Source organism: Oncorhynchus clarkii, chromosome 12 (genome assembly GCF_045791955.1).
Source record: "Oncorhynchus clarkii lewisi isolate Uvic-CL-2024 chromosome 12, UVic_Ocla_1.0, whole genome shotgun sequence".
Lineage (NCBI taxonomy): Eukaryota > Metazoa > Chordata > Actinopteri > Salmoniformes > Salmonidae > Oncorhynchus > Oncorhynchus clarkii.
Window position 1 is genome coordinate 53756508 of NC_092158.1, and position 24151 is coordinate 53780658.

The window sequence follows — 24151 nt, forward strand, 5'->3', positions numbered from 1 at the left end:
ATTTCCAAGTTGGATGACCGTTCAAAACTATTTTCACTGTTGTCTAGAATGTACTGAATTCGTAAGTCGGATATTTCCTAGTTCCCAGTTGTTTTGAATGCGGTATACAGCAATATATATTACATTAAAGGAGATAGGAATACCCTTGGGAAATTAATGGAGAACGTGTTTTCACCTCACTCAGTAGACTGTCGACCAATCGCGTTCACGTTGGCATGCAGCTGCTAAAGTAATCGTTACGCAATCCCTTTTAAAAGTCAAGAGTATGAGTCAAGAAACCTGCCTATTTTCCTCTAAAGTACCTAATGTCACGATTTCAAAACTATACGATATTACACAGAACAAGTTATCTATCTCGGAATATATTTGTATTATTGTTCTTGTTGACGAAGTTGTTTTTTGGAGCTAGCGCCCAATTTATGGAGTCATTTTCACGCCATATGTACTAAATTCAAAATAAAATAAATCGTGAACATGAAAAAAAAAGTTGAGAATGTAAACATATTTTCGAGGACGGGTGAAATAATGGATGTTGAAATCAAAATAGAAATGTAAACTAACATAAAACATCAAAACTATTTAAAGTCGTTGCCAGCCTGTAGTTAGCCACTGCCAGCCATAGGGTTGTCCATATGTTTTTATTAAACCAAGTCACGTCGAAATAAGCCATTTTGATTTTAGACCCATCACTAATGTATCCAGTTAGCTAGCTAGGTAACGTTGCATCTATCCACCATGACGACACTGTAAAATCATGAGATTGAAATCATATTTCGCCCTTTACGGACAGCTACTTGGTTTACAGAAAGCATACTTTCAAACTAGTCATATCTGAATTACCCTTAGAAAAACGTTCTGGACTAGCTGGCTATTTAAGCTAGAGACATTCCAACTTGGTCAAAGTATGATAATGCATTTCCCCATATATCCAGCTGATGTTCACAGCAGAGTATTCAGAGGTGGTTTTGGCCTCATCTCTGTGCTGACCCAGACTATGAATAAGTGTCAGAGTCCAGTGCCACCGCATCAGCAAGCACAGGTACATCAATTGCATGGTCAGGGGCATCATCAGCTGACAGAGGTGCAGGGACAAACCCAGAGATAGCTGCATTCCTCCAGTAACCAGGATGGCCAGGTGCATATCAATGGTCCTAGAATACGGGAAATGTGTACTTTTGCTGTCTATACTCAACCCATCATAGGGTCTACCCTATTTTGACGATTAATAAATTCAGCCAATCTGTAAATGATGCATTACTTTTCTCATCATATCTCACGCACTCACACTTTTTTTGCATGTTACACATGCAAAGTTGTTATTTTGGTACTTTACACATTTGTAGACACAAAATAAGATTAATAGATATGCTCTCTCTGGTACATAGTGATGCACACTTAAATCTCTCTCTTTCTGATAGTGACACACTATCTTGTATGCCTCTTCCACCTCACTACACCGTTTCTCATTACAATTCTTAAATTAAATAAACTTAAACATAACCTTATCAATGTGAATTTTCTCCCTTTTGCTTGAAGGTCCTTTCTGAACCTCTTCCGGAGGCAGGCTGCCTCTGGAAAAAGAAAAATGAACCCTTCTTCTAGAACACCAGGCAAGAATACAAAGGCCTGAAAACCTTTTATTCAGTCTACGGCTTCCTGGAAATCCGTCAGAAGCAGACAAATCTCTGCAAGAGTCTGTCCCTGGGGGAAGATTGCAGTTAATTAATGTTTTATTACTAGTTGTGTTGTATGAGTCAGATTTATTTATACATTTAATTTATCCTTCTCCAGTCCAATGCTGACACTGTAGTCGGCCTCATCGCTCCTGAAATGAGCGGGAGAGGAACCTTCAGGACTGCCATAGTCAAACTTTAAGGACTTTGTTAAAGATGTGGAAACTGCAGGTGAGCGTCAGCCTTTGTATTTTTTTAATTGTCAACATTTAATGGTAATAAATCAACAGGGCTGGGAAGATAATGTGTTCAGTTGCTGATTACCAGTTTATAAATGGTAACATCTATTGGATTACTCACCTAGTAACATAGTCCAATTACTTTGCCTTCAAAAGCCATAGTTTATACTATGAACAAAGCAATGTTTTTCACATTGACACCAGCAAACACACACCGGTAATTGTTTCAGGAGGAATGGAGGAAAAGGAAGCGGCAGTGCACGGTGAATTAGTAGGAGAGAAAGATGGACAAGAAGTGGAGCCATCCAGTTTAACAGTTCCCACTATCCCTATAGTTATGCCATGGCTGATGGGTCAGGGGCACATAAGAAATTAGTTAAAGTATTTTATACAAATACTGTTTAAATGTAGGCCTTAGACACTCACTGTAAATAAGACAAAACAATATTTTACCCTTTTTTTGACCTCATATAGCAAAGTGGCACATCCCAAATTATGCTGAGCCGCAGGTCTATGGCCCATGAAGTGTCCGTCATTTTGTCAGCAAAGCAGCATGGTGCATCGTCCAGAGACATATATATTTATTATTACATTATATTTTCCATAAAATGTTATAATTTTCAAACTAGTTTTCATTGGGACGGCAGATAAAGCAATCACTGACATATGAACACAGAATCCTAGTCATTACTACACACGATTAATTGCATCACTTGACATTCTGTTGCTAGTTTCTATTTGAAGGTTTAATTTCTGTTCAAAAGGATCACCGTTTACCATGTAGTGAAAACATTTCTTTTCTTTTACATTTAATGACTGCAACCATTTGTATTTTAGTTATTTAAATAAACTTTGTCCATAGTGTGGTGGCAGAATTTGGGGTGAGCTGTTCTGTAGCCTATTTGGTGTTGGACTGTGATATGCCTTTCATAGACTCCTAGTATGTCTGCACCCTAACACAATGCCATTGTGTTCTGGAACTGTTGCTTGTATAAATAACTTGTAACAGTAGGATTGTATTATTACCTCTACATAAAGGGACATGCAACCATTTACTCTGAAATCTTCCCTGCAGCTCCTTGTTTGAAGACTATTCTATTATACAATTAAAATAGTCTGCCTGAATCTTTGGTTACTAATGTTGTGGAAAATTTTATCCAATCAAAAAAATTAACATTTTATAAAAATATATATTATTATTATTTTTTTATTTTATTTTATATAAATAGGCCAATTGGTCTCATTTTGAATTACTGGACTAGACTTATTCCTTGCGACAGCATCAAGCAGCGGTATAAGGATAATACAGCCAAAAGTAGCAGCACATACTTCAAAACAGATGCATAAATATCTTGTCCATAGTCTCGAGATGGTGAGGTTGGGTCAATGGCTGCTTTGAGCAGTGTCATATCCTGGGCACTCCACTGGTGGGACCTCAATTCCCTGGCCATGCTCCTCCAGCAGGCAGGCATCGTCCAAGCTGTTTAAATCCTGAAAAAATGGAAAATCATGTTACATTTACAACCACTTTTTTTAAAATATATATATTTTTTAGATAAGACTTACATTTTCATAGTGGCTCCTTTAAAATCTATAACTCCACATTGCCAGGGAAGGTGACAGGATTCTGTACTTTCTCATAGCTGGTTGGGGGTCAGATTTTGCTCAGTGTGCAGAGGATGTTTATCCCATCCATTGGTAAAGGTGTCTAGGTCTGCTTGGAGGCACACAGTGCGCACAGAATAGGTGACCCGTCAAACAGCCTTCAAGGGAGCCCTCATCTTCCAAACTGTAGGACATTGTAAAATGTTTGACACGGCGATCCACACATCCCACCATAACCGTTAGCATAGGAGAGAGCATTTGAAGCAACATAATGAAACATTCAACATCATAGCCAGTCCTGTCCAACAAAAAATGTTAACCTTTGAGCATGAGGAAATGTAATTGGTCAAAGTATTCTAAAGTACTTTGCATTTCTACTTCACCGTCTCCAGTTGAATTGACCCGTTTCAACCCCATCACTGTGCACTTTCACCATCCTGTGATGCTCATAATTTATTTAATCTGTAGTCTAATAAACTGCATGGTTTCCAGAGGCATTGTGGGAGAACCACACAACACTATCATCACGTGACTCCAAGTTTACTTCGATATGATGGTTATTATATCAATATTGACACAAAGGCATTTCCACAGCCATTTCTCACACAATGAATTTTACCGGCAAGACCGCACCATGTCCAAACAAATGATCGGTCGGCATTTATCAAGTTGTACCGAAACTGTCTGTTTCCATCACAGCTGTCATCATTTTTGTTATACAGTACTTGCATAAAAACTGAATGGAAACGTTGTCTATAAAGCACTCATTTGCAAAGCATTTAAATACCAGTTATGCATGAAACAGCACAGCTTGTCTTCTCTACTCCGTGTAGGGATTATAATTTAGGTGTAGGCCACTTGTCTAAGTATAGTCTTGGTGAAATTTCAATAATGTGGTCATAATCTATGTATTCAGCACATACAAATAGTGGTGGAAATTAATGTTGATTGTGAATGTTTTTACCAGAGATAAAGCTTCCCTTGCCACAACCACAGACATGAAACATGCATCTTGGGATGTCCACATTCTCCACTCCTTAGTCTGTCCTCACCCTAGATGCTGACAGACAGACACTGGGATTATAATAAAGACAATTATTCGTCATATTTCAAGGTGTAATTCAGTCACTCTCCTCTGTGATGTATGAAACTTGGTCAACATAAATATATATTTGTCTTGATAGACAAGGCCTCAGGCAGACCTGGCATATGGTCTGATTCGAGACCATATACAAACAAGTGCCTGATTCTACACAGCACTACTGAGGGAATGATGTGGTTACCTTAATGGAAAGCCAAGTTTCTCTACAGACTCCAGGAAGAAACCAATGGCAGTTGATGCTTTGTTGTTGTTTGCTGCACTGTGTACATGATCTATAGGACATCATTATGAAACTGATTGTGTAATACAAAAAAATAACATGTATATAAAAACAGCGGGGCTGTTGTATAATTCAAACCCATTTTGAATAGAAAGCATTGGATTATCCACATTGAGTCAGACAAACGTCAAATACCATGGAGGTCAATCGGTTAACTTTCTTGAGAAGCTGTCTATACCACCAAATATAAAAAGCCATATCTGTTGAAAGACCATTGGACAGTTTTGTATACTTCCGAAAGCAGGAGTCTTGCAGTGAAATACAGAGGCAGCATAGTATGGGCTAGGAGTTATGACTAAATGTGCACCCTGATCAGAAAGAGGTTTTAGCTTACCTGATCAACGTGTGGTTGGTGTCCACATGTATGAGGGAAAGAGGACACCGAACAGAGTATGTTCTGACAACACAACCAAGTCGTGCCATTCTTTGCTGTATTCCTGCAGCATCGACATTATGCGCTGAGTCCCACACTCGGGTCCACTGACTCGATGACCCACTACTTTCAGACATTCTCTCACCATCCTAATTGTGGTGAACTTGTCTTGATTGTGTCCACCAGATTGTCCAGCTCCTCATCTATCATTTGGCTACATGTTCCCTCACCACGATACCGTATTTTTTACATTGGTCAGTTTGTGTTGAGATGCCAAGCAAGATACAGGCAGATCCATTTCAATCAGCTGATGAAGGTGCTGTTCTGACAATCAGTTTAAGACGTCCCATTTCGCCATCCAACTCAACAACAATTGATGGGGCACATGTTTCTTCCATTGCAGCATTGACGAGACTATACAGGTTGGGGAGACCCCGCACTACCTTTTGTGGCAAGTCTACTTGATTCGCTAGTGAGCGGAGGATGGGTATAATTTGTGGAACGTTCCAACAGGAATCTGTTCCAAAAACTTTGTAAAGTACAAGCAACGTATACAAAGTAGCATGATCAATTCACCTAGCGAACTATAGCCGAATAGGCATCAACTCACCACGTAGCTTATTCTTAATGTTTGAGAACTTTTTCAGAATAAATGTGGTGAGTGAAAACTTAAGGAAATAGCCCACTCCCTACACGGTACTTTATTCGGCCACTATACAGCTTTGTTTGCGTTGTTTGTTGGAACAGATTCCTGTTGGAATGTTCCACAAGTTATACTGATAAATGTAATCTCAATGGTGCTGACAAACTAAGTAATCAAGGACCAGAGGAAGGCATTGCATAGCCTGCTGTAATCTGTACAGGAGCGTCTCCATAATGTGCCTCCCCATAGACTCCCCATAGTCTATGAAAGGCAAACAGCTGGTATCAGGCAAGATTTGGTCTTGACTTCAGGTATTGGCATAGCTATTTAGGGTTGTCACGGTTTTCACTCTCGCTCTCTCTCTCTCTCACACACACACACACACACACACACACACACACACACACACACACACACACACACACACACACACACACACGCCATGTTCAGAATATCCGGGTACAGAAAGGGAAGATTTGGCGCGTAGTGGTGACGTCAGACCATCTACTTAAGTAGGCAAAAGAAAAAAAACGGACAAAATTCAGCTAATGAAAGGTGCAGTGTTCCTGACGACTGTCGCCTCTCCTGGGATGATTGCAGGATTTGGCTCAACGTTAGCCTTGGCCAAGAAAAATAGCCAGGGATAGTTTAGCATGGTAGTTATGATTGATGTAGGCTAGCATTACATCTAGGCAATTTAGATGTATGTTAGCCTTGACCGATGACGGAGTGATATTAAACTGGTCCACATAATCTGACTACTAACATTAATTGTCCAAAATGTATTGCATTTCTTGCATAGCCTCTCTGGGTGTATGGCAATTTTATATTATGAAGAAAAGCAAATTGCTCGCGCTGAAGACGTCTCTCTGTATTTGGGTGTTTACCAGCATTTGTAACTTGAGTCTGATAATTATCTGTATAAAACAGTTCATTTGATAATACTTGTGGAATATACAAATACTTGATTGTGTTCGTTGATAGTGTTAAGACGAACTGTCACTCCAAAACTAGCGGGCCAATGAAGACTCATTGTCAACTCCTCCCTCTAAACCCCGCCCTTCACGGAAAAATAATGCCAAAACACTCAATCGAAAAGACTGTCAGTGAAAGCAAAGAAACAGACATCGAAAGCAAAGATACGAGTAGCGTAACCAAAAGGTAGTACATGCAGGCAAGAGCGTAGGCATTATTGGAACGTATTTATTGATAATATCTGTTGGGAAAAAGTTTGGCTGTTGCCACACACATACCTACTTGTTAACAAAATTAAGGAAGTATCCTTTAAAATTATTCACAAATATTACCCTGCCAACCACTATATGAAGAAGTTTAAGGAAAACATAAACTCAAATTCTTTTGGCCTAATTTTATATTCACAAATGTAAATTTACAAACAAAACACCGCATCTTCTTACCTTACACAAATAAATTGAACTGTTTTTTAAGACAATTAAATACTCTTCTGACAAAAAAGCTGTTAGAATTATAAGTGTATGTATGTCCCTTAAGGTCCTTGTGTAATGTGATATTGTACCCTAGCCCAATTGTCCTTTATATATTATGTATATATACTTGTGTTCCCACATGTACTTCCTGTATTGATTTGTTGTTAATAAAAAAATATATAATATATATATTTATATAATTTTAAAAAGAGCATAGGCAAAATGTATTCATTAGGATGGGAAAGTTGAACCGAAAACGATTTTTGCATTCGTTTTTAAATATTGTTTAAAATCAATTGTCATAGTGTTTTTCTCTCGCTTTAAAATGATTACGAGTTTTTTGTTTTTGCTTTTGAAGTCTTATTTTTGTTTACAATTTCTATACATTTTGCTTTCAATTAATTGTTTTTTGATTTCAACATCCATTATTTCACCCGTCCTCGAAAATATAATATTTACATTCTCATCTTTATTTTTCATGTTCACGATTTTATTTTATTTTGAATTCAATACATATGGCGTGAAATTGACCCCATACCAATTGATTCCCATTCACTCCTTGACAGCGCTCCTTGTCCCAGTATCGCCCAGAATGCACCCCGCGGCCCTTTGACGACACGTCGACGACGTACGCAATGGGCGTTAATACGATTCCAATTGAGCTTTCCATCTCCTGTGGAGAGATGTACTGCTTGGATTCTTTACCTACAATAGAAATAAGCTGAAACATTTTTATGTAATTAATTTCATTATTCTTTTGGACAAATTTCATATTCACAAATGTAAATTTACAAACAAAACACCACGTTTTCTTACCTTACAAAAATAAATTGAACTGTAAGACACTTTAAGACAATTAAATACTTTACTAACAAAAAAGCTGTTAGAATTATAAGTGTATGTATGTCCCTTAAGGTCCTTGTGTAATGTATATTATTTATATATACTTGTGTTCCCACATGTACTTCCTGTATTGATTTGTTGTTAATAAAAAATGTTTTCTTCCTCAGTGGTCATCCAAAAACGGGGGTTCCTCTAGATAACACAGCCACAAAGACAAATATTGTAAACATTTATGAAAACAAAAATGTTAGCAGTGTGGTTAAGGTTTGGTTTAAAATGTAAGAAGATAAATTGTAGAAATAGGCGGAGTTTATTACTTTGTGGCTGTGTTAACTAGTGAAAACCAATACGTAATTTGTGGTGGCTGAAGTAAAAGGTAAATAACACAACATGATCTAAGAAAATGATAGCTAGTTGTGATAGTCGTTTTATATATCTCGGCCAGTGACTGATTAGTCATGATAGATAGATAGATAGCTTATTATTAAAGAGGCACTTAGCTAAAGTTAGCTAACGTTACGTTAACGTCGTCAGCCCTTGAGATCAGGGCCTAGCTAGATTTGTTACATAGTCACTTTAGACTATGGTTCTCTAGTTGAAACCATATAACGTTAGCTAGGTAACTGTTAGCTAGCTAACGTTAGACGACTCTAATCAGCCTGCTAGCTAGCTAACTTACCTAATACCCATGCATTATTATTAGGATGATGCCGCTCTATCCTGAAACGTTGTAAGAGCTAGTTTATTTAACGTTGTTACCTCTCACTTTATCTTTAATGCTGTGTTCATTTGCTGGTGCTATACTTCTCTGTATTATTGAAGCAATACTTAGCTAGCTATTTGGCAAAAAAATGCCAATATACTACCAATCAAAATGAGATTGGCTATCACGCAGAGCCTCACATGTTTTACTATTGTTGCCGCACAGGAATGTAAATGTCGGAGGACCAGGAAGCCCAGGAGGATGAGTTGCTTGCTCTAGCGAGTATTTACGATGAAGAGGAGTTTCACAGAGCCAAATCTGCACAGGGCGGTGAGATACAACTATGCCTTGAACTTCCTCCTAGTTTCAAGTTGATAGTCGATGGTAAGGCTGTTTACTTTCCTCTCCATTAATACTGAGTGTCCCTTTAAAATGAATCAACTGTCAATCAGCATTAAAACCTGAACAATCAAATGTGTTGTATGTTTCTGGCAGGAAACAAGCAGACCGAATATGACATATCTTTCCTACCTCCTCTGGTGCTTAACTTTGAACTTCCTGCTGACTACCCTTCTTCCTCATCTCCGGTCTATACACTAAGTTCCAAATGGCTGTCAAGGGACCAGGTGAGGTAGACCCATCAACATGACAAGAAATCACATAACATGTTTCAACAATATTCCCCTTGTCCTCTAGCTTGGAAACCCAACTTTGAATTTCATTGAATTCTACGTTGGGCATAAATGAGCGTTTTGGATAAGGAAAGATGTCCCTCACATGACCTCTACAAGCCAGAATGTTGAATCTAATTATATTTTAACTTACTTTACCTGTTGTCTGAGCGGTTGGTCCTGTTGAAGGTAGTAAAGTCAGACAATATATCCTCAGGGAAAGTATGATTACATCAACTTTTCAAGGCGATGGTAGTACATTCAGGTTTCTATTATGTGAAGCATGCGCACAAGATGAAAATACATGCACGAGATGCATGCATACTTGCCAAGCTCGTGTACGTATTTACATGCTTCTATGCATGCTTCAGGTGATAAATATCGGAAAGCACTACCAGTGCTTTGAAAAGTTTATATAATTATACTTTCCTGTGGATATATTCTCACATTCCTACCTGCAAAAGGACCAACCGCATGGACAACAGGTAAAGTAAGTTAAAATCTAATTTTATTCAACATTCTGGTTTGTAGACGTCGTGAGAGGAAACCTTCCTGATCCAAACTCTCACTCATGCCCAATGTAGAATTCAACGAAATTCAACGTTGGGTCTACAGGCTCCTCACCAACCCTTCTCTTTCTCCCCCTCAGATGACTTCTCTATGCAAGCGCCTGGATGGGCTGTGGGAGGAGAACCAGGGCTGTGTTGTTCTCTTCACATGGATCCAGTTCCTTAAGGAGGAGGCCTTTGCCTTCCTCGACGTCAAGTCTCCCCTGGAGGTGGTCAAGGGGGGCAACGCTCCGGTGGAATGGAAGAGGAGTGAGGCTGGTGTGAAGCGGGCGGGGAGTCTAACCGGGGAGAAGGATAAACTGGAGCCCCTGCTGGAGCTGGACCCCCGTGCTGTCTTGGTGGTTGACCCCCGTACTGATATCCTACCTCAGCTCCTGGACTTTGATGAAGCTCAGCGGCAGAAGGTGTTTGACGCCAAGGCGTTCTGCTGTGGTATCTGCTTCATGGAGAAGCTGGGCTCGGGCTGCCTGTGCTTTAAGGAATGCCAGCATGTGTACTGCAAGACCTGCATGACGGAATACTTCCAGATTCAGATCCGCGACGGCAACGTTCAGTGCCTTAACTGCCCCGAGCCCAAGTGCACCTCCTTGGCTACACCCCCACAGGTAACTTTGACTCTTGTGACATTAATGAGCTCTTGTGACAATCTTATGAGCACTGACTAATGCACTGCCCCTTTTACAGGTCAAGCTCCTTGTCGGGGAGGAGTTGTTTGCGCGTTATGACCGCCTTCTGCTTCAGTCCAGCCTGGATCTGATGGCTGACGTGGTGTACTGCCCTCGCCAGTCCTGCTGCCAGGCTGTGATGGTGGAGCCAGACACCACCATGGGCATTTGCCCTGCCTGCCAGTACGCCTTCTGCACCCTCTGCAAACGGGGATACCACGGCCTGTCCCACTGCAAGGTCACAGCAGGTAAAGGAAATAGTTTACATTGTATTACATAGTTTATATAGTATATTACCTGACAAGTAATGAGTTATATGCTGTGCACAGTCTATACACTAAAGATGATCAATCAAAATGTAGGTTAGAGTAATGGTTATGGTATTGAGAGTGGTCTCTACCTCCTGCCTTGTAGATGAGCTGCGAGGCCTGCGGGATGAGTATATATCTGCCAGTGCTGAGGGGAAGAAGTTCATGGAGCAGCGCTTTGGGAAGCGGGTCATCCAGCGTGCTGTGGAGGAATCCTTCAGCAGGGATTGGCTTAATGAGAACTGTAAAGGCTGTCCTCGCTGTGGCACTAATATACAGGTATGTTGTTCTCCGTACTACACAGCTTTATAACTAGTTAGTATGTATATGTTTTGCTGCTCCTACATGATTTTGATCTATCATCTTGTCTGTTCTGTCTTTATGTGTAGAAGGTTGATGGCTGCAACAAGATGACTTGCACCTCGTGTAAGCAATACTTCTGCTGGCTGTGTCTGGGCCAGCTCACACGTGTCAACCCCTACAGCCACTTCAACAACCCCTCCTCGCCTTGCTTCAACCAGTGAGTGGCTTTGCTATGTCTGACAATTGGCTCTGTGTCCTTTTGATGTGTAGGATACATAAGGATTATGCACAAAGGGGGGAATTCAGACGCGAGTTACATATGCATCAATTTAAATGTAACTTTTCACTCTATGCATATTCTGAACTTTAATTTAAGAATGGGGAAATTACCAGTGCCAGCATGGTAAGCGTTTAGGGTGGAGATCAAAGAAACAGGTGTGGCAGAGGTGTGTCTACAGATGCATCCTATTCTAACCTGGACTTAATTCCCTAATATTTCCACCACTTTTTTATGCACAAGGAAACGGTGAATACAGTTGAGTTAACCTGCCGGTTCCAAGTGGAAAAAGCATCTACTTAATTTTTTCCAATACACAGTTCCATGATCAGTGCAGGCAACTAGGGTATTTAAAAAAAATACTATTCTACATATTATAATTATATTGTAGGCTACAATACTTCCAACGTTACCATTGATGAACTTAATGTGTCAATTTTCAGAATGAATCAAACAACCTTTTTTTCGTTTGTGTGGAAAAGGAGTGGCGCAGCGCCCTAAGGCACTGCATTGCAGTCCTTGAGGCGTCACTACAGACCCGGGTTCGATCCCAGGCTGTATCATAACTGGCTGTGATCGGGAGTCACATTTGGCCCAGAGTCGTCCGGGTTAGGGGAGGGTTTGGCTGGGTGGGGGGGGGCTTTACTTGGCTCATCGAACTCTCGTGACTCCATATGTGTATATATTTTTTTTTAACTAGGCATGTCAGTTAAGAACAAATTCTTATTTACAATGACTGCCTTCCCCCGGGCCAAACCCTGACGACGCTGGGGCAGGTAGCCTAGTGGTTAGAGCATTGGACCAGTAACCGAAAGCTTGCTGGATCGAATCCCTGAGCTGACAGTTAACCCACTGTTCCCCGGGCGCCGAAGACATGGATGTCGATTCTGGCAGCCCCCTGCAACTCTCTGATTCAGAGGGGTTGGGTTAAGTGCGGAAGACACATTTCAGTTGAATGCATTCAGCTGTACAACTGACTAGGTATCCCCCTTTCTCTTTCCAATTGTGCGCCGCCCTATGGGACTGCCTATCACGGCAGAATGTGATTCAGCCTGGAATCGAACCAGGGACTGTTGTGACGCCTTAGACCGCTGCGCCACTCTGGAGCACTTATGTAATATTTTGTTTTGTTTTTAAATCTATCCATGGGTTCTGAAACGGAGAGCCATGAAAACATATGCACATTTGTATCTTTGTATATTCTGACCGCGTTCTCCATACATTCAAGTCTTGGGCCAATCAAATTAAATGAACACCGTATTTAAAGGGATTGCTTTAGATAAATGAACAGAAACTAATTGAACAAAAACTCACTGATCAAATTGTGTTTTCTGGGGTTGAATTAAATGTATTTAGTGCGCGCAAGGGAACCACGCCCGCAAACCCCGTTATGCACCTCCATAAGGTCATTCTAAATACCAACTACTGAAGTGCGTACAAAAGGCGTACATTTCCAAAGTCTGAATCGGCCCCATAGAATGTCTATCTAACCTTTTTTTTATTGGCTTCTTAATTAATGAGTAAAAATGACTAATTTCTTGTGTTTCTTTGTTGTTATTTTATAGGCTGTTCCAGGGTGTGGATATTGATGAAGATGATGCCTTTTGGAGTGATGAAGAGGACTGATGTGCAATACCTCCCATGCGTGCTTCATTTGTATGCACTTTAACCGCCCATGGATTTAGCCAATACAATTTCTCACCATTATTGATCAGGCATTTACTTACCCAAAATACATCAGTCATTTCTGATGGTTGAATGGCTAGCGGAGAGCAATTCCAGTTAGAAGTAGGCACATTACCTTACTCCAAACAGCAGTCAAATACTCAGGGCCAGTATTTTTCTGAAAGAATACTCGTAAAGAGAGTGTGAGCGAGTGTACCAAAAACGAATGGGTTACAGTGTGTTTAGATGATTTGAACAGATAACGTTGGTATGTTTTATCAATCTCAATATGAAAAGGAAATTCAGGGATCCGGGGTGAAATCTTTCAATCAAGAACAGATGACAACATTTTGGGATAATGTTTGTACAATTTAATGTCTGTCCTTTAGAACCACTTTAATCATGATGAGTTAACTCTCTGTATACCCAGATACCATCCAAACCATGAGCTCACAGCTTGATGTAAAAAAAAAAAAAAAAAAAAGGGTGAATAAAGCTTTGCCAAATGTGACATTCATCCAATGGCCATCAAGAAATGATTTTTAGACACACTATTGTCCTTTTTTGTATGTTTTTGTTCCTTTTTCACCAAAAGGTACACTTTATTTATCATGTAACATGATTTGTTTGAATGGGACACACTCAGGAGGAGGCTGGTGGGAGGGGTTATAGGATTATGGGCTCATTGTAATGGCTGGAATGGAATTAATACAACATGGGTTGATACATGGTTTCCATATGTTTGATACAATTCCATTTACTCCATTCCAGCTATTACAATGTGCCGGTCCTCCTATTGCTCCTCCCACCAGCCTCCTCTGACGCACACTGTTGATTAGGTTAAATATGGCATTGTTTCAGTACAAAAGATATGTCCGTAACCACCCTGGCATTTGCTAGTTACTACCTACTCACATTATGATCTTCATCAAAATTTTTCAGAAAGTGAGGCTAATTTGGAAATGGACATCAATGTAAATCACATTCAAAATACATGTCCTGCTCTTAAAATAGTTATATTGTGCTTTCACTTTTATCTGTTAATGTTGAAGGGGGACAGTCTTTGATATTTGCAGTAGTCCTGAATTTAAAAAGTGTTGTAATAACCATAAACATACATAAATAACCCTTTGGTTTTAGTGTTCATTCCCATGTTGGGGGTTTTAGGACATTCTTCATGTGTTCCTTTTCTCAATACATGTTATATGAAGTTACTCAGAAATGTACTCCCTTTATTTTGTCACATTGTATTAAGAGTGAACATGTGATAACATAATCACTTCCAGTCCATTCCTATACTTGCAAAAGTGCTTGTACCTTGATACCGCTGCATGCAATTATAGTTCCTTATATCTTGTCCCATAGTCGCACTCATCTGCTGGTAGAAATTCTGCCTTTTGGCATTGTTTTAATCAAAGTAATTACTCTTTTTAGTTATATTGCCTCCCTTGTAAGTTCACTTTTGGCTTTGCTGAAAAGCTGACTGCTGAATTAGTGATGAGATGAGACCCATCCGAAGGACGCAACCTTTCCAACGAGAACATACAATGCCTTTTCCTTCCACAAGAGTGTGCAAGGGCTGTGCTGTCATTGTCTTTAACACAGAAGGCATTGCTGAGTCAAACAGGTGGCAGAGGAAACCAAGAATGATTGTTGGTCCAAAATTACTGAACTAACATGAGGTGTTAGACATGTTGCTGATTATGGTTACATTCTGAAATCAAATGTTCTGACTTCGATTAAATCCTGATCACTTAATCAGCCTTTCTTTTATTGAAGTCAACCTTCGATTTTAGAATGCAAACATATTTTAATTTCCTGTCATGAGTTTAACAGATGTGTATTAAAACATGTTTTGGATTTATGCCACTAATCTACAAAATGTTTGAGAATTGAGAGCGTTGTTGTAACTGTTTGTCATGATATTACAGACACAGACTACAATGTAACTGTTGTCTTTGATTCAACTGGCCCCTTTAATCTGTCCTTCAGCAGGAACACAGCTTCCCTGGTCTCCATGCCTATCAAGGGACCTTATTTATTACACACAATAGTTGATCTTATTTATACACACTATTACCATGTGTTTCCACCTGGGAAGGGGACATGGTGATGGAGGGACAGGACACAGAGACAGGAGAAGAACAAAACAGTACTAAAGAAACAAAGAGAGTCCATGTTGTAGCAAGTGATTCAAAAGCCATCAGTACAACACCGTTTAATCCCTTTGGCTAAAGTTGCTGACAGTGGATAACCCTTTAAAATGGCCCCTGTCATGCCTCGTGGTATAGGAGCGCCCCCCCAGCATGTTAGTAAAGATTTGTGCTTTCAAACGGGCCAGTTCCACATGCACAAATTCGGCCACAGGACTGAATCCCCTTAGCTGCCCCAAACCCACAGACCACTTCTCTTTATACGCCGGTGAGCAGGCCAAAGCTGAACAAGGTCAGTAATATATGATGAGTAGCTTGCGTCGATGGCGAGATACTGATTAGATGATAGTGTCAATCAAAACCTGAATGTTGAACTAAAGCTGTTGATGTAATAATTTTTGCTTGAAATTGGCTCTTTTTTTGGTGTGTTGATTATCAGTTCACTGAATGATTCAGTGATAACATGTCTGGAAATGTATTATTTAGTTAATTGTCATACACTTAATCTGTTTACCTTGATGAACACAGAATTATTTTTCTCCGTGATAACTTGATTGACCACTAAATGTGTTTGTTCAATTTTATGGAGGGTATAAACATTTTTGGGGGATATTTACCACACTTAGTAGGCCTATGTGTAATTCATACATTGAGAAGATGTATAATGTACAGATGTTGGAATGCAGGATTGACAACACCATTCAGAGTTGTATAGCAACGTAAGCATAGGAGTCACTGTACATGATGTGATATTTCTTCACACCAGAGGAACCTGACCCAGTCAGCTGTAGCCTGCAGAGTACAGAGGGACCAACCAGTCACATCATGATTGAAGCTGACCGAGAGCTATCAGCCATGGTGCAGGATATATGGGATAAAGATGTCAACAGACTGAAACCAGGGACAGACTACCGGATCTCTCTGCAGGTAGCAAAACTGAAAACGATCCAAATGGCACTACTATATGTGGATGTTTAAAAAAATATATATATATACACATCATTCCCGTGACAAATTGTACAGAGGTGTTTTACTCCAAATGAACTAATGGATGTTTTTGCACAACATCCTGAGGCCACAAGCATTGTTTGATGAGAAAGGTCAGAGCACATTGAACAAATCTAGACCTCTAAAGTGCTCTAGATTGTTGCTCTGTGGTGTCTTTCTGAAGGACACAATAGCATGTTAGACACTGTGCCACAGACAGAGAGCTGCCACAGACAGACAGAGAGAGAGAATGCAAGTCAAGTGAAAACACGCTGCTGTTGTTAGAATTTCCTAGCTCTCATAAACAAAACACCGGAGTTGCAGCTTTATAGGGCACTGGGTCATGTTTCTTTTCCATCAAGGGGTTACAATGTAAAAAAAAAAACTATTTATTCCTGGATCATTGGTGGGAGTGCTTAGACATTTGGAATACTGTATGTAACTGATTTGCTCTTCCTCCTCTGCTGTGCTTTGTGCAGGGGAAAGCTGGGCCTGTGAATGCTGACATGAATGATGACATGAGTGATGACAATGATGGAGCCGGATATCCTCTGTTCTCATTTGTCGATGAACGCATTTTCAAAAAGGAGTCTTTCTTAGGTAAGGGCCTGACGTGTGAGGGTTAGAGCTTTGGGATCAACTTTTGCCTTCAACCATGCAGTTTCCTGTGTCTTATCATTATTTTCCTTTGGAAATTCTGCCATATTTGCAATGTATTACATAAGCAGAGAGTAGCAGGAGTTTGAGTATAATTGAACAAAGTGGCGATTTTAGCATGCAAATCTTGGTGAAGCAAACTCAACATTTTTTTTAATGCATGCCAGCAAAGCCACAACACTAACAATACATTAATTGCACTATAACAGTGACAAGCGGTGCCCACAAACTGTTAGGGCCTACATAAAGCTGTCCCAACAGCAGAGCTTTCTTTCCAACACCAAGGAGTGAATCCTTACCACTGTTACACCTGGCTATTGGCATAGCCTTGTCTGGCAGCAAAACAGTTAGTTTAGCCTTGTTTACTGCATTTTTAAAAAACACAGCTGATATGGCTGACTTGCTTAAACAAATGTGTGTTTTGGCATAAGGGAACGATGAGCGGATAAGAGGCAATCTGTAATTTCGATTAAGACATTGATGAGTGAGCTAAGACAGACTTAATCAATATAAATATTTGTTCAACAATTTTGAAATGTAAACGACAGATTTCAGAACATGGGCTATTCTTACAGTATTCTCCCTGTACACAAAGTCAGAACCATAGGATAAATAAAGGGGGCATATAAGCAAACAATGAAAGCTCTTACAATATTCAGTTATGATATTTCTCTAAAACAGGCTATAGACTACACGTGCAACACCAAGTCAGAACAGTAGGCTAAGTTATGAGGGGGAAAGGGACAAAATTATTAGGGTGAGGCACATGGGCCACTAACAGCTTACTACACAACATACACCTAGTATTACTTTCTTAGCTACAATATACAGTGGGGCAAAAAAGTATTTAGTCAGCCACCAATTGTGCAAGTTTTCCCACTTAAAAAGATGAGAGAGGCCTGTCATTTTCATCATAGGTACACTTCAACTATGACAGACAAAATGAGAAAAAAAATCCAGAAAATCACATTGTAGGATTTTTAATGAATTTATTTGCAAATCATGGTGGAAAATAAGTATTTGGTCAATAACAAAAGTTTATCTCAATACTTTGTTATATACCCTTTGTTGGCAATGACAGAGGTCAAACGTTTTCTGTAAGTCTTCACAAGGTTTTCACACACTGTTGCTGGTATTTTGGCCCATTCCTCCATGCAGATCTCCTCTAGAGCAGTGATGTTTTGGGGCTGTTGCTGGGCAACACGGACTTTCAACTCCCTACAAATATTTTCTATGGGGTTGAGATCTGGAGACTGGCTAGGCCACTCCAGGACCTTGAAATGCTTCTGATTGTTCAAAACGTATTTCACCAGTCGGAGCTAGTTTTTTTCAGAGTTTCCAGTTGTCTTGAACTCACTGAAGTCCGATATTTCTGAGTTTCCAGTTGTTTTGGACGCGGTAGAAGTCACCTGGATTAACAGCATGGCCACTGTATTCAACCTTTTCTGGCCCATGGTGTTGCATGTGAATGTTTATCCTTTTAAGCTTGGAAAAGAGACCCTTAAACCCAGACTTGGACCACAAACCCTCTCCACTGAATAGAAGGCTAGTGATTGTTTTGCAACGCTTGCAGTTAGCCAACGATTCCTTCCAAAACACTCAATGTTGGATTTGCGATTTCTGACTTGTTGTATAATGTTTATTTCCAATGGCCGATGACCACCGATACGATATATCTATAATTTCTCTTCATATGACAAGGATTGAAGAATTTGCCAGTACATTGTCAACTTGATTCATGACGATGACTGCTTGTCTAGCTTGCTAGCTAAGATTTTGACGGTATGATGTTGACGTGATCAGTCCAATCAAAGCTACCGGTAGATATAACGTGAGCTGACATCATTTTATCTGATGCCAATGGCCTTAAGCCTTCTTGGATGGGCACTTCTAATGTAAATCTATGCAGCACCCAAGGGGCTTGAATTTTCGAGCTCTCCCCTGTAGATTTTTGCAGTGATGCCAATTATGGTGTAACTAGAGAACATTACCAACCTCTATGGTCTGTATTGTCCGCTGTCTGCCCTACAACCACAGAAAGCACTGAGCTAGGATCAAACACCTGCATTTTTTATCTGCCTTACTCAAGAAAGCAAAAAAGAGACCATGTTTGTATGCAGCTTTTTTAACTCAATTATGTTTTTTTTATATTGTTTGCAAACTGATATGTGACACGTACTAATACCAAAATAACATGCAAAACTGGCAACAAAACAGGTGGGGCTCAGCCCTACCTGAATGATGGGTCACCACTGATTGAACATGATACAACAGGATGTGTACTGACTTCAGTGGGAGTGGATAGACAAAACAAACTAGTCCTGTCAGCAAACATGTCCACATTGGCATGATGTGCCTTTAACCCATAAACTCCACATTGGCCCCAGGGCAGGTGGGCGCAAGGGCAGGCCGCACGTCACTTGAAATAAGCCCATCCTTTTGGATCGGCTGCCAGTTACATTGTATCAGAAAGATAACAAAGTTGTTACTGTCATACATATTTTTACCAGAGAAAAATCAGTTTATCTTATGTCATATGCACTTATCTAAGGTTGCGTTTACACAGGTAGTCCAATCCTTATCTTTTTTTCCACCAATTAGCCTTTTTACTAATCACAACAGATCTTTTCACATCAGATCTTTTTCTAAGCTGATCTGATTAGTCAGATGACCAATTAGTGAAAGCAAGATCAGAATTGGTCTGCCTGTGTAAACACAGCCACTTCATCACTGGCAGTGTACAATATACATTTTTTGTTGATTTCACACAACAGAACATTTAAACTGGAATAACACTCAGTAATGGTTGCACAAAAATAACTTGTGAACTTATACGTTTATAACTGGAAAAAAATAGAATTAAAAGATAATTGGCTGTAAAGTTCTGAACCCTCATTGGTTTGAATGGTGTCAGCCATTTTTATCTTGTATTATTTTTTACTTAACAACATGAAATTGGGTATTTGTACACCACGCCTGCACATATTCTAATGAGCCCCTACTTCTACATTATGGTGTGGGCTTGCCTGTGCTGGGCTTGGTGTAGACTAGCCTGTGCTGGGCTTGGTGTAGGCTAGCCTGTGCTGGGCTTGGTGTAGGCTAGCCCGTGTTGGTCTGGTGTGGGCTTGGTGTGGGCTAGCCCATGTTGGTTATGGTGTGGGGTGGCCCATGTTGGGCTGGTGTCCACTAGTTTGCTGGGTTGGTGTAGGCTAGCCCGTGTCGGGCTGGTTTGGACTTGGTGTGGGCTAGGCCATGTTGGGATTGTTGTGGGCTAGCCCATGTTGGGCTGATTTGGGCTTTGTGTGGGATAGTCCCTGCCCACCTTGCCCAACAAATACCCACATGGGGCCAATGAGGTCATGTTTGCTGGGATCTTACAAGATCAGAACACACGCTACACTCTAAACTAAACTGGATGTCTTCTTCCAGCCTTTATCTCTCTACTGGATAACTATGAAAGTGATACGGGTGAGCCTGAGATTGTAACCCCAGAGGAGGAAGCAGAAAACCACAAGTTTCTGGACTGCATGCTTCGAACGCCCACCATGAAGGTACCAGTTAAAACATATGGTGGAGAGGTCTATAAAAAGAAAACTGTATTGATTTGATCAGATGAAAAGGAACATAAGTCAAATCACAGATACATTTGATCAGGAAAAGTCTTATTTTTATTTTTAAATGTATGTGACATCAATTTACAGGGAGAACCATGGCCAAATTGGAATGTCAACAGCGAAAGTGAGTCAATCAACATCCCATGATTGAAATTGTCTTCATATGTTTCTCTCATTTTTAGATTGCACATAAGTACCTAGTAGAGAAACAGCTCTCCCCAGAGGGATTACCGGAATTCAAGAAGCAGCTCTACCGTATCTGGTTTGAGCTGTACGCCAGACGAGGAGCTAGCAAGTGGGTGGAACTCTCCTCTACGTAACTATTACTTTTCAGATGTCAAAATCATTCATCATTATGCTGCTAAATGTTTTCTCCTCCCTGGTTAGGGTTAGGCTCAGTCAATATAAAATCCATTCACAATTAGAGAAAGCTGTATCATCACCTCAGACTCTCTTTTCTTTTGTCTTTATGCCAGTCTATTCAAATGGCAAAGTGTGGACGTGCAGCTCAAGATTGGACTCGAGTCTGACTCAAGCCACACATTTGATTATTTGAGACTTGACTTGGCAGGAAAGAACTTGTAACTTGACTTGGACTTGGAGCCTCAAGACTCAGGACTCGATTTTGACTTGAGACTGATGACTTGAAAGGATTGTTTAAAAATGCCTGTTTCTGTACCGCTTTGTCAGAATTGTACATCTTATTTTACTGTATGAGACAAATGGAAATGGCTGGCCGCTATTTCATTCAATGAGTAGATGAAAGACAGCTACTTGAACATTAGTTCTTCTTCTCTGATAGAGTTCAGTGTGTCAAATCGGAGGGTCTGTTGTCCGGGCCTCTGGCAGTCTCTATGGGGGTGCCACAGGGTTCAATTCTTGGACCGACTCTCTTCTCTGTATACATCAATTATGTCGCTCTTGCTGCTGGTGAGTCTCTCATCCACCTCTACGCAGACGACACCATTCTGTAAACTTCTGGCCCTTCTTTGGACACGGTGTTAACAACCCTCCAGGCGAGCTTCAATGCCATACAACTCTCCTTCTGTGGCCTCCAATTGCTCTTAAATACAAGTAAAACTAAATGCATGCTCTTCATCCGATCGCTGCCTGCACCTGCCCGCTTGTCCAACATCACTACTCTGGACGGCTCTGACTTAGAATATGTGGACAACTACAAATACCTAGGTATCTGGTTAGACTGCAAACTCTCTTTCCAGACTCACATCAAACATCTCCAATCCAAAGTTAAATCTAGAATTGGCTTCCTATTTCGCAACAAAGCATCCTTCACTCATGCTGCCAAACATACCCTTGTAAAACTGACCATCCTACCAATCCTCGACTTCGGCGATTTACAAAATAGCCTCCAATACCCTACTCAATAAATTGGATGCAGTCTATCACAGTGCCATCCGTTTTGTCACCAAAGCCCCATATACTACCCACCACTGCGACCTGTACGTTCTCGTTGGCTGGCCCTCGCTCCAAAGTCGTCGCCAAACCCACTGGCTCCAGGTCATCTACAAGACCCTGCTAGGTAAAGTCCCCCCTTATCTCAGCTCGCTGATCACCATAGCATCACCCACCTGTAGCACGCGCTCCAGCAGGTCACCCCCAAAACCAATTCTTCCTTTGGCCGCCTCTCCTTCCAGTTCTCTGCTGCCAATGACTGGAACGAACTACAAAAATCTCTGAAACTGGAAACACTCATCTCCCTCACTAGCTTTAAGCACCAGCTGTCAGAGCAGCTCACAGATTACTGCACCTGTACATAGCCCATCTATAATTTAGCCCAAACAACTACCTCTTTCCCTACTGTATTTATTTATTTTGCTCCTTTGCACCCCATTATTTCTATCTCTACTTTGCACATTCTTCCACTGCAAATCAACCATTCCAGTGTTTTACTCGCTATGTTGTATTTACTTTGCCACCATGGCCTTTTTTGCCTTTACCTCCCTTATCTCACCTCACTTGCTCACATTGTATATAGACTTATTTTTCTACTGTATTATTGACTGTACTGTTTGTTTTACTCCATGTGTAACTCAGTGTTGTTGTATGTATCGAACTGCTTTGCTTTATCTTGGCCAGGTCACAATTGTAAATGAGAACTTTTTGTCAACTTGCCTACCTGGTTAAATAAAGGTTAAATAAAAAAAATAGTCATTATATCTAGGGGAATAAATTACCAAATGATACTAGAGGCTATAGACTTGGGGAAAAAACACTTGTTACTCGACTCAACTTGATTTGAGATTACTATGCATGATTTGGACTTGATTTGAGATTACTATGCATGATTTAAACTGATTTGAGATTACAATGCATGATTTGGACTTGATTTAAGATTACAATGCATGACTTGGACTTGATTTGCACTTAGCTTTGTTTATTCCTCGGGGGAGAAGGAGAGTAGTCTATTATTTTCAGTAGTTAACACTTATACTGTATGTTAACATGCAGATTGTGCTGTAATTTCATCATGTGCACTACCACTCAAGTGGTGGATGAGCTTCCATTAGACCTGCCCAATATCATCCCTTCAGAAAGAGGGTGTAAAATCAGTAGTCTGTGTTCCAGCCTCATGATGTTCTCCCATGTTTCTCCAGGCCAGACTCCTCAGGGTTTGAGCATGTCTTTGTCGGAGAGACCAGAGGAGGCCGCACAGTCATCGGCTTTCATAACTGGATTCAGTTGTATTTGCAAGAAAAGCTGGGACACATTGATTACAAAGGCTACAGTGTGAACGCAAATTCCCCCCAGGTTAGATAAAAAATACTGAAATTATGAATGTATCTTTTGATTATCATGTTGAGTGACTGTGATGAGATGGTAGTTAACATTTCCAGGGCATTTATTTGGAAATGATGTGAGAACTTTCAAACCTATTGAATGACTGTCCCATGGGTGTAGGCCTGTATGTCTTTATTGTTGTCTCTCTCTTCTCTCTTTTATTTAAAAACCAGCCTGACGAGAACAAGCATATCCTGGCACTACAGTTCAGTTGGAAGAATGGAATTAAACCCAAAGGCAGCATCTTCGTTGGTGTCAGTCCTGAATTTGAGTTTGCCCTTTATACCCTGTGTTTCCTGGTCTCACCCAATGAGCGTGTCAAAGTGTTCTTCAGTATCTATGAGGTGGATATTGTCTGTCACCACTACAACCAGAAGCATATTGGCACAACTTACCCTGTTCTTGTGAAATATCAAAATGAACCAAAAAAACAATAAAACGAATCAAACAGGACTCAAATACACTCTCACCCAAGTGTCATGAGTATTGTTTTAGTCTTTTTTATTTTTAAATAAAGATACAATACATCTTACAAGAATACGTGTTATGTTGCTGTATTCATTATTGCTGAACT

General features: G+C 40.3%; 2 protein-coding genes across 2 annotated transcripts; both read left to right on the top strand.

The window, feature by feature from the left end:
• The first annotated feature begins 8381 nt into the window (after positions 1-8381).
• Positions 8382-13663, top strand: LOC139420808 (ring finger protein 14). The gene is made up of 8 exons (XM_071171101.1): positions 8382-8582; positions 9135-9293; positions 9405-9535; positions 10230-10754; positions 10834-11062; positions 11229-11401; positions 11512-11642; positions 13268-13663. The coding sequence occupies exons 2-8, from the start codon at positions 9143-9145 to the stop codon at positions 13326-13328; spliced, it is 1401 nt and encodes a 466-aa protein (XP_071027202.1). The 5' UTR covers positions 8382-8582; positions 9135-9142; the 3' UTR covers positions 13329-13663.
• Positions 13664-15715: 2052 nt separating this feature from the next.
• On the top strand, positions 15716-24038 carry LOC139420809 (endonuclease, polyU-specific 2). The gene is made up of 7 exons (XM_071171102.1): positions 15716-15812; positions 16287-16447; positions 16987-17107; positions 20594-20715; positions 20961-21073; positions 23394-23547; positions 23751-24038. Exons 2-7 carry the CDS (start codon positions 16346-16348, stop codon positions 24012-24014), a joined length of 876 nt encoding a protein of 291 aa, XP_071027203.1. The 5' UTR covers positions 15716-15812; positions 16287-16345; the 3' UTR covers positions 24015-24038.
• The last annotated feature ends 113 nt before the right edge of the window (positions 24039-24151 follow it).